The 11,554-nt window shown below is 46.5% G+C and overlaps 1 protein-coding gene across 4 annotated transcripts in view; it reads left to right on the forward strand.

Annotated features, from left to right (window-relative positions):
* INSR (insulin receptor) overlaps positions 1-10,423 on the forward strand; it is a 189,408-nt gene extending 178,985 nt beyond the window's left edge. For all 4 annotated transcript variants that reach the window (XM_033200527.1, XM_033200528.1, XM_033200529.1 and 1 more), the window contains 3 exons: positions 1,361-1,490; positions 3,088-3,222; positions 5,298-10,423. In XM_033200527.1, the coding sequence (XP_033056418.1) occupies positions 1,361-1,490; positions 3,088-3,222; positions 5,298-5,652 (620 nt within the window). In that variant the 3' untranslated portion in view covers positions 5,653-10,423. The remainder of the gene's footprint in view (positions 1-1,360; positions 1,491-3,087; positions 3,223-5,297) is intronic.
* Positions 10,424-11,554: the final 1,131 nt, after the last annotated feature.

Here is an 11,554-nt window from a genome sequence, read left to right on the forward strand (position 1 = left end):
CTCATTTACCCATTCACTTCTTTAAAAGACATGTTTGTAGGACCGGGGGCCCTGCCTGTAATCTCAGTGCTTTGAAAGGCCAAGGTGTAAGGACTGCTTGAGTCCAGGAGTTTGAGACCAGCCTGGGCAACATAGTGAGACTCCATCTCTATGAAAAATTTTTTAAAAAGGGGTGTGGTGGTGCACATCTGTGGTCCCAGCTACTCAGGAGGCTGGGGTGGGAGGATTGCTTGAGCCCAGGAGGTGGAGGCTGCAGTGAGCTGTGACTACATCACTGCACTCCAGCCTGGGCAATAGTGAGATGCTGTTTCAAAAAAACAAACAGGGCCGGGCGCGGTGGCTCAAGCCTGTAATCCCAGCACTTTGGGAGGCCGAGACGGGCGGATCACGAGGTCAGGAGATCGAGACCATCCTGGCTAATACGGTGAAACCCTGTCTCTACTTAAAAATACAAAAAACTAGCCGGGCGACGAGGCGGGCGCCTGTAGTCCCAGCTACTCCGGAGGCTGAGGCAGGAGAATGGCGTAAACCCGGGAGGCGGAGCTTGCAGTGAGCTGAGATCCGGCCACTGTACTCCAGCCTGGGTGGCAGAGCAAGACTCCATCTCAAAAAAAAAAAAAAAAAACAAAAAAGGAATAGAGAGGGGACCAGAGCAGCATGAGATGTGAGGTCGAGGAGAGAGGCAGAAACCAGACCCAGAAGGACCTTGTATGTCACAGCAAGTCATCTTGACATTATCTTACATTAGCAAGGGGCAGCAGGAAGTGATATGATTCTATTTATGACTCAAAAAGACATCTGGCCAGGCGCAGTGGCTCACACCTGTAATCCCAGCACTTTGGGAGGCTGAGGCGGGCGGATTACTGGAGGTCAGGAGTTCGAGACCAGCCTGGTCAACATGGTGAAACCCCGTCTCTACTCAAAGTACAAAACATTAGCTAGACATGGTGGCAGACAGCTGTCATCCCAGCTACTCAGGAGGCTGAGGCAGGAGAATTGCTTGAATCAGGGAGGTAGAGGTTGCAGTGAACCGAGATCGCACCACCGCACTCCAGCCTAGAGGACAGAGTGAGACTCCATATAAAAAAAAAAAAAGAAAGAAAGAAAAAGAAAAATGTAGCTTCTTTGTCATTTGGTACCTTCTTTTCCCTCCCTTTAAATAGTAGCCCATCTTCCCCCTTCACTTCCCTATGTGCACCCTCAGAATCCCTTCTTACTGGATTTGGCTACCACCCAGGGGAGCGCACACCAGGGCCAGGGGAACCCCTCTTAGGGCTCTGTGAGAGGTGGGGCAGTCAAGATGGCAGATGGTAGGACCAAGGTGGGAAGTTAAGAGCATGTGAATTGTTTGTGTTGTCAGACTTTGGAATGACCAGGGACATCTATGAAACGGATTACTACCGGAAAGGGGGCAAGGGTCTGCTGCCTGTGCGGTGGATGGCGCCGGAGTCCCTGAAGGATGGGGTCTTCACCACTTCTTCTGACATGTGGTGAGTTGTGTGTGGAGGGGTGGATGGACGCTGGGCTTGAATTCCAGGTGCTAGGAACAGCCAAGAGCGGGGAAGGAAGCCTGCCAGCCTCCTGGACTCTCCATCAGGGAAAGGAAGGCAGCGTCCTGTCTGAGGACCTTCCCGTGGCCACTCTTATGTCCTGATGAATCCTGGAGGCATTGTGAACCCCGAAAATCTTAGACAGGTCTCAGTTAATTTAGGAAGGTTATTTTGCCAAGGTTGAGGACGCGTGCTCGTGACACAGCCTCAGGAGATCCTGACCACATGTGCCCAAGGTGGTCAGGGCACAGCTTGCTTTTATACATTTTAGGGAGACATGAGACATCAATCAACATATGCAAGATGAACATTGGTTGGGTCTGGAAAGGCGGGACAACTCGAAGCGGGGAGGGGTCTTCCAGGTCATAGGTAGATAAGAGACAAATGGTTGCATTCTTTTGAGTTTCTGATGAGCCTCTCCAAAGGAAGCAATCAGATATGAATGTTTCTCAGTGAGCAGAGGGGGGACTTTGAATAGAGTGGGAGGCAAGTGTGTTCAAGCAGTTCCCAGCTGGACTTTTTCCTTGAGTTTAGTGATTTGGGGGCCCCAAGATTGATTTTCCTTTCATAGCATTTATGGACTGCAGCATGAATTGTTTTATTAACTGGCCAACCATGTTCTAGCAAACCAAGAGATGTGTTTGCGTGTTTGTGTGTGTGTGTGCGTTTGTGTGTGTATTTGCATGTGTGTGAGTGCGTGTGTGTGTTTGTGTGTATGTGTATGTGTTTGCGTGTTTGTGTATTAAACGTGTGTGTGTTTGCGTATGTGTGCTAGTTTGCCTGTGTGCGTGTGTTTGTGTGTGTTTGCATGTTTGTGTGTTTGCGTGTGTGAATTTGCATGTGTGTGCACGTGTGTGTGTATTTGCATGTGTGTGCACACGTATGTGTTTGCCTGTTCGCGTGTATGTGTATACATATGTGTGCATGTGTTTGTGTGTGTATTAAATGTGTGTGCCTGTGTGTTTGCATGTTTGTGCATGTGTTTGCGTGCATGTGTGTACATGTGTTGGCGTGTGTGTGCTAGTTTGCCTGTGTGCATGTGTGTTTGTGTTTGTATGTATTTGCGTGTGTGTGCACGTGTTTGCGTATTTACATGTGTGCACACGTGCGTTTGCATGTGTGTGTGCTAGTTTGCGTGTGTGTGTTTGCCTGTGTGTTTGCGGCATGCATTTGCATATGTGTTTGCATGTGTGTGCTAGTTTGCCTGTGTGCGTGTTTGTGTGTGTTTGCGTGTGTGTGCGTGTGTGTTTGTGTGTGTGTGTGCATGTGCATGCGTTTGCATATGTGTTTGCATGTGTGTGCTAGTTTGCCTGTGTGCGTGTTTGTGTGTGCGTGTGTGTTTGCGTGTGTATGTGTGTGCATGTGTTTGCATGTGTGTGTGCGTGTGTGTGTGTGTGCATGTGCATGTGTTTGCATGTGTGTTTGCGTGTGTTGTTTGCTAGTTTGCGTGTGTGCATGTGTGTTTGCGTGTGTATGTGTGTGTTTTTGCGTGTGTGTGAATGGTTTCTTTGTTACTACTCTCAACTGTCATTGACAGGTCCTTTGGCGTGGTCCTTTGGGAAATCACCAGCTTGGCAGAACAGCCTTACCAAGGCCTGTCTAATGAACAGGTGTTGAAATTTGTCATGGACGGAGGGTATCTGGATCAACCTGACAACTGTCCAGAGAGAGTGTAAGTGTAGAAAGGGTTTGAGGTGTGTGAGGTGTTCATTGAAAGGGTATTGCCCTTTACACGTGTGCTTGGTCTTGCCTTTCCTATGTCTACACGCTCACCGTGTTTGCATGCTATATGTTACAGGTGTGTTTGTGTTTGCATAGCTTGTCCTTACATGCGTGTTTGCATTTGCATATTGCATGGTGGTACACACACTTGAGTTTCCATATGTGCTACATGTATGCTTGTTTGCATATTATATATTTACATAGGTATTTATGTTTGCATACTATATGTTTACATGTGCATCAGCGTATCATGGCACATGTACACCTTGTTTACATATCTTTATAAGCACACGTGTTTACATATGTGCTTGTTTACATAGTATGTCTTTACTGGCATGCTTGTGTTCGCAAATCCTAAGATTTTCTTTCATATTGTATAGTTGGAATGTTGCACAAGAAACCCGTAGCGGTAGTTATCTTGGGAGAAGGGAACTGGAGACCTGGGGTCGGGGGAGTGAGACCTATGTTTGGCTGTTAATTATTTATACGCTGAAAATTTTGTCAGGTGGCTGGGAATGGGTGGCTCACACCTGTAATCCCAGCAGTTTGGGGGACCGAGGCGAACAGATCACCTGAGGTCAGGAGTTCAAGACCAGCCTGGCCAACATGGTGAAACCCCGTCTCTATTAGAAATACAAAAATTACCTGGGTGTGGTGGTGGGCACCTGTAATCCCAGCTACTCAGGAGGCTGAGGCAGGAGAATTGCTTGTATCCGGGAGGCAGAGGTTGCAGTGAGCAGAGACTGTGCCATTGCACAGCAGCCTGGGTGACAGAGCGAGATTCTGTCTCAAAAACAAACACAGACACACAAAAATTTTGTCAGGCATACATATTATGTATTCCCCCCTCCAAATGTACATATATATATATTTAGATGAAGTCTCCCTCTGTCACCCAGGCTGGTAGAGTGCAGTGGTGCAATCACAGTTCACTGCAACCTTGAACTCCTGGACTCAGCCTCCTGGCTCAGCCTCCCAAAGTGCTGGGATTACTCTTGATCCAGTTTTGAAATGAGGCAACCCTTTTCAAAACCATCTTTCGGCTGGGCACGGTGGCTGACGCCTGTAATCCCAGCACTTTGGGAGGCCGAGGCGGGCAGATCACGAATTCAGGAGACCAAGACCATCCTGGCTAACACGGTGAAACCCCGTCTCTACTAAAAATACAAAAAATTAGCCGGGCATGGTGGCAGGAGCCTGTAGTCCCAGCTACTCGGGAGGCTGAGGTAGGAGAATGGCATGAACCTGGGAGGTGGAGCTGGCAGTGAGCCGAGATCGCGCCACTGCACTCTAGCCTGGGTGACAGAGCGAGACTCTGTCTCAAAAAAAAAAAAAAAAAAAAATTCAGGCTGGACAGGATGGCTCATGCCTGTAATCTCAGCACTTTGGGAGGTTGAGGCAGGAGGATTGCTTGAGCCCAGGGGTTCAAGGCTGCAATGAGCTATGATTGTACCACTGCACTCCGTCCTGGGTGACAATGTGAGAAACCCTGTCTCAAAAAAAAAAAAGAAAGAAAGAAAGAATAAAAAAAAGTGGCCAGGCATGGTGGCTCACACCTGTAATCCCAGCATCTTGGGAGGCCAAGGTGGGTGGATCACTTGAGCCTAGAGTTTGAGACCAGCCTGGGCAACATAGCAAAGCCCTGTCTCTGCAAAACATAGAAAAATTAGCGAGGCATGGTGGTGCACACTTGTGGTCCCAGCTACTTGGGAGGCCAGGTGGGAGAGGATTGCTTGAGCCTAGGAGGCAGAGGCTACAGTGAGCTATGATCATGCCACTGCACTCCAGCCTGGGTAATAGAATGAGACCCTGTGTCCAAAAAAAGAAGAAAAGCAAAAAGAAAACACCATCTCTCAGAACCTCTAGCATTGCTATTTCTGCCTTGACAGTTGTCCACACACACAGCCAGCATCTGAAGTGAACACATGTGGTCCGTGGGTGTTGGCTGCAGGGACGAGGGCGGGGTTGGGAGGATGCTTGGCTGGGCCCCTAGACTCACCCAGGACGTGTCCTTCTGCCCCGCAGCACTGACCTCATGCGCATGTGCTGGCAATTCAACCCCAAGATGAGGCCAACCTTCCTGGAGATTGTCAACCTGCTCAAAGACGACCTGCACCCCAGCTTTCCAGAGGTGTCCTTCTTTCACAGCGAGGAGAACAAGGCCCCCGAGAGTGAGGAGCTGGAGATGGAGTTTGAGGACATGGAGAATGTGCCGCTGGACCGTTCCTCGCACTGTCAGAGGGAGGAGGCGGGGGGCCGGGATGGAGGGTCCTCGCTAGGTTTCAAGCGGAGCTACGAGGAACACATCCCTTACACTCACATGAACGGAGGCAAGAAAAACGGGCGGATCCTGACCTTGCCTCGGTCCAATCCTTCCTAACAGTGCCTACCGCGGCGGGGACGGGCAGGGGTTCCCATTTTCACTTTCCTCTGGTTTGAAAGCCTCTGGAAAACTCAGGATTCTCACGACTCTACCATGTCCAATGGAGTTCAGAGATCGTTCCTATACATTTCTGTGCATCTTAAGATGGACTCGTTTGGTTGCCAATTTAACTAGTCCCGCAGAGGATTTAACTGCTGCCCCTTTTGGAGCAACAACGGTTTCAAACCAGGATTTTGTGTTTTTTCGTTTTCCCCCCCTCCCCCCAGCAGATGGAAAGACAGCACCTGTTTTTACAAATTCTGTTCTTTTTTTTTTTTTTTTTTTGCTGGTGTCTGAGCTGCAATATAAAAGATAAAACTTCTTGTCTGTGGAACAAAAGTTCGAAAGAAAAAACAAAACAAAAACACCCAGCCCTGTTCCAGGAGAATTTGCAGCTTTACAGGTTGAGCTTCAAGAAGGCTTTTTTTTTTTTTTTCCTCATCCAGGCTGAAGGATTTGTTTTTCTTTTTTTTTTTTCTTTACAAGATCAGTTCCTCAAATTGACCAATAGCTGCTGCTTTCATACTTTGGATAAGGGTCTGTGGTCCCGGCGTGTGCTCACGTGTGTATGCGTGTGTGTGTCCAGTCAACACGGCTGATGTGTGTGCAAAGTATCCTCGCGGAGTTGATGCTTTGGGAATTGGCTCATGAAGGTTCTTCTCAAGGGTGCGAGCTCATGTCCCCCTCTCTTCTTCCTTCTTATTGACTGGGAGACTGTGCTCTCGACAGATTCTTCTCGTGTCAGAAGTCTAGCCTCAGGTTTCTACCCTCCTTTCATGTTGGTGGAAAGATACTTTTTGGGAGCCAAGGGAGGAACATTTCATTTGGAGTGATTATGAATCTTTTCAAGACCAAACCAAGCTAGGACATTAAAAAAGAAAGAAAGAAAGGAAAAACAAAATAGAAAAAGGAAAAAAAAAAAAAGGAAGAACTGAGATGACAGAGTTTTGAGAATATATTTGTAACATATTTAATTTTTAAAGTCTCTGGTATTAGCCTCATAAGTTATTGACCATTCCCCGGGGTTGGCGGGGAGTGGAGACATGAGTTGGTCTGCCTGTTGTGGGGCCGGGAAGGGGAGGGAGTGAGGCACAAGTGGCCTCTTTGTTTGGTCTTAAAGGCATCCATTTCTGGGAATGAAGCCACGTTCGCTGCTAACACTTTTGGACGCTGTGAGGCCACGTGGAGTGTGTGGGAGACTAGGTTTTGTGGATGGTCTGGTTCAGGTACCAGGTCTGCTGGAAGGTTTCTGTTTAGATAAGCTGGTAGCTACCTAGCTCTGAGCCTGCCTTCAAGAACACCTGTGTTCATCCTCTGGTTCTCTGTGTGTACTTCTCGTGGCGTTTCCTCTCCTGGGTGTGAACATCCTACCGTTATTGTGCAAACACAAGAACATCAGATCCCAAAGAGCAACAACCTGGATGCATTTTGGGAACATCTAAGCAATATAAGAGAGAGGTGCACTGAGAGTACGTCTTGGTCCCCTCCACCCTGAGAGCATCCGACGGTCCTCAGTACTGAACTCCCGGAAGCTGCTCTGAGCCCGGTGACCTCATCCGGGCCAGGTGTGGTGCCTGAGCAGAATGCGCAGACACTTACGATGTTGCAGTCCCTAAGAGAGTAGAGTCTGGAGGAGAAACTGTGAAAAAGACCTTTCGCACCACCAAGAACTTCCGAATGGGCGTGAATCCACCGTTTCTTCTCTTTGCGAAAAGAACCACCACAGCTGCTCAAAGAACACAGTGAACTCATCACTTCGCTTCATCAAAAAATCATCACCCATGCGTTATTCCTGAGTGCATTTTCTTACAACTTTTTGACTGCTTCCTTTTCTTCTCTTAAGAGTTGTGGGCTTAAGAATGGGATCGAGTCATAATGGCAACCTCCAAGCCCTCTCAATTCTTGATTAAGAACACAGGTAGACACGAATCCCAATTGTCTATTGCTGTCTTATTTATATGATTCGAGAAATTACAGCATGTAAAAATATTGCTGAGACGCCTCAGTGATTGGGTACAAGGAGTAAGAGTACAGAAATTATTTTTGCCAAATTTATTTTGTAAATATGAGGGTCTGTACGTAAATTAAAAAAACAAACACGTAGATCTAGGTATTTTGTTCTCTTCCTAGTAAATTTGTAGTGGTTGTATACTACACTAGCTGCAATTTTCACATTTTTCTAATTCAGAAAGGTTTTTCTTATATTAGGGGGAAAAGTATTTATTTTAATATATAAAATCACTCTGAAAATCACTCTCATAAAAAACGGAGCGCATGTAAATTTTTATCAAAGAAAAATAAACAGGTGAATGGGGGATAGTGATTTTTGTTTTTCAGCACAGTCTACCTCAGTGTATTGTTAAGATGTGATTCAATCACAGACATCTTTGAGATTTCAGAATTCTACCTGGAACCGGTCTGAATCAGGGAACGTGTGTATCAGCTGATTCGAATGCCAGGGACCAGCAAGAATTTTGAGGGAGGGAGTTGGGATGGAGAAGGTATGGCCTTTATGTGAGCATAGATCCTTTTCTTCCTGGCTGGTAATACTCTTCTCTGAATTTAATCTTCCTTTAAAAAAAAATCCTCCATCTATTGTCACTATGTTCCCCAAGCATAAACTAAGTTCCAGGCCATCATGATGTATCTGATATATGAGGTACGCCTGCAAGGTGTACCTTCCTTTGGTGAGAGATGGCTGCTGGGGCAAAGACAGGCTTTGATTCAGAACAAGCATTCCCACCTGTTCCATGGAATTCCCCTGAAGTGAGCACAAAGGTGCCCTGGTCTCCCCGATGATTTATTCCAACTCCTTTCAGGCTGGTGATACACCTCACACACAAACACCTAATACAATCTCTTTTAAAATTCTCCAAGTGGGATGGGAGCATGTGCGGGAAATTCCAATCCAAAACCCATGAATGTGCTGAACACTTTTTTTTTTTTTTGCAACAACGCACCGTGGACCTCTGTGTTGGGGTTTGATTGACCTCAAGCTGATATTGTTGAACCTTGTGCAGCTTTGATAATCCATGCAAGAGTCTAGGCAGGGCCAGTGGGGCCCAAATCTTGCTGCTCTTGTACTTTTAGGCACTGCCCTTGCAGACTCGCCTTTCTCCACCTGCCCTGGAGAAAGGTAGGGTACTGGGCCTGCCCCTTGCAAATGGGGTTCACCAGTTTCATTTATTTGACTCTATTGCCACAGTGAAAAGAGCAAACAGCTATTGGGTTGCAAGCCTCTTTTGACATTAGGAAATGCTGACTTTGTAACAATAAAACTTTGGTCCTAGAAAGACATGGTTGTCTGGGGGTTTGTAGTGTTAAATTACAACAAAAAGCAACAAAACCAGCTTAAGGTAACACTTTTTGTTGCTTGTTTTTAAAGATGTCTCACTATGATTAAAACCCTTTTCATTAATGTAGTGAAAGCCACACAGGAGTTTCTTCTTTCAGGAGGAGAATACTAAGCACGTCACTTTCTCTCTGCATTGGTGATGTCAAATACGCATCAGAAAATGTTCAGGTTTCGGGAGCTGTCCTAGGTGCTGTTCCGTCATTGGAAGTAGTCAGAAGGAGAAGCACTGCTGCTTGTCTGGATATAGGCTGAGGACGATGGAGAGAAGCTGTGGGAACTGACATAAGGATCTGCACAGGTCATCCTGCGACCCTGGGGACTATGTTACCAATTGATGGACAGATCTTTCACTGTATCCTACCAGGGCAGGTAGTCCACCAAGAAATGTGTTTATTGGGTTGGGAAGTGTTTATCTGTAGTCCTCTGTAACACTTGTGGACGAGCAGGAGCATCATCAGGGGTATGACTTGCACTGGCCATCCTGATAAATGGGTGTGCTGTAGTCCCAGCAGTAATCATTTCTCTACTTCACAGTGGGTGGAAGTTTAGGGTTAAATGTCCTTTGCATGCCACCTGGTGAGTCCTTGACACCTGAGGCTCTTCAGAAACTATGGTTTTGTTGAGGATGGGGAGCAGGGAATGCCGATTTTATATTCGTGGTACACATAGAGGGGTGTCACTTCAGAAAATCTTCTAGCATGTTCTTCAGAATATTAATTTATATGAGAGGTGAGGTTGGAAATGAAAAGAACAGGTCAGCACTTTTTTTTTTCTCCCTAGAACATACAAAAGAACATGGTGGACTTTCAGGGGGCTGCAACAGAAGGTGACTATCTCCTTAAGGGTCCTCAAGAAATCGGGCTGGGGGAAGGGGACACAATGGCTTTTTGAGCTTACTGTTACCTTCTGATCCCAGTCAATGTCCAGAACCAGCCACCAGCCAAATTTCTATCTGGGTGTGGGCCACTGAAAATCCTTGTTAAAAACCAGATCATAAATCTGGGGCTCTTGGTCCCATTGGAGAAGGAAGGAAGAACCTCAAAATAAGTGTGCATCCATGCACACATTCAGGAACAGCTTGTTTAGTCTTTACACTTTGCCTCAAAGTTGCTGCTCTCTTCCCTTTGTGTGCCTGGGTGGCCTCAGCCCTGCGTGTTGGCAACGCAGGATCAAATGTGCTGCAGCTTTTGCAGAAAACAACTCAGAAACACAAAACCCACCAACAGCTCAATTATTATTTTTTCAATATTTTCCTACAAGAGCCAAGTAGCACCATGTACAGAAGATGCCTTTTTTTGGAATATTGAAATCGTTCTGCATGTAAAATATGGGATAATGACCTGTTTATATTAAAATTCTGATTAAATTATCTGAGAATACGCTTGTTTTTGTGTGGTGTCCCAGTAAGGACCTGTCGTGTGGTGGGAGGATGTGTCTATGAGTTGGGTTGTGTTAAGGAAAACTTCTTGGAATCTGTGGGTACCTTTTTTTTAGAGGAGAAAAACCTAGATTCTTCCACACATGAAAAGAGAGGTTAAATAATTGCTACCAGCGGAGTTGATGACTCGCAGGGACATACGGGTATGACCAAACTGGCCGTTTGAATATTGCACTATTTCCATACCATTTGGTAAGTAAGCGCTTCCCCAAGGGCTCCCAGACCTCCCCATGGTGCAACCACTCAAGGATTCACTGCGAGAATACCAATGAACCTTCAAGATCTTGCTCTATTCTGACATGCGGGAAACTCACACATTAAATACTGTCAATGTCATCCCGGGAGTGGAGACCTGTTCCCAGGTTGGGTGGACAGGTGAGTGACCATGGGTTCGACCATGGGATTGAAAGCCTTTTGAATAGTCTTGAGCTATTTATGCACAGTGTGGAGTGTAGTGGGTTAGGAGACAGACTCCTCACCTTCTGTTCCTTGAGTGCTTTCGAATGAGTCACATCACATGTTAACTTTTGCTACAGCCCTAGAACTTAGTGGCTTAAAACAGCAACCATTTATTTCTTTTCTTCTTTCTTTTTTTTTTTAATGTGTGTTTGTTTTTTCAGATGGAGTCTCACTCTGTCGCCCAGGCTGGAGGACAGTGGTGTGATCTCGGCTCACTGCAACTCTGTCTCCTGGGTTCAAGCAATTCTCCTGCCTCAGCCTCCCGAGTAGCTGGGATTACAGGCATGCACCACTATGCCCGGCTAATTTTGTATTTTTAGTAGAGACGGGGTTTCACCATGGTCTCAAGCCAGCCTGGCCTCAGGTGATCCGCCCACCTCGGCCTCCCAAAGTGCTGGGATTACAGGTATGAGCCACCACATCCAGCCTTATTATTATTATCATTATTATTACTACTTTTATATTTTTAGTAGAGATGGGTTTTCGCCATGTTGCCCAGGCGGATCTCAAACTCCTGATCTCAAGTGATCTGCCCGCCTCGGCCTCCCAAAGTGCCGGGATTACAGGCATAAGCCACGGTGCCTGGACTATTTCTTACAGTTCTATGT

This window comes from Trachypithecus francoisi, unplaced genomic scaffold (genome assembly GCF_009764315.1).
Source record: "Trachypithecus francoisi isolate TF-2019V2 unplaced genomic scaffold, Tfra_2.0 Lachesis_group5, whole genome shotgun sequence".
In the NCBI taxonomy this organism is placed as follows: domain Eukaryota; kingdom Metazoa; phylum Chordata; class Mammalia; order Primates; family Cercopithecidae; genus Trachypithecus; species Trachypithecus francoisi.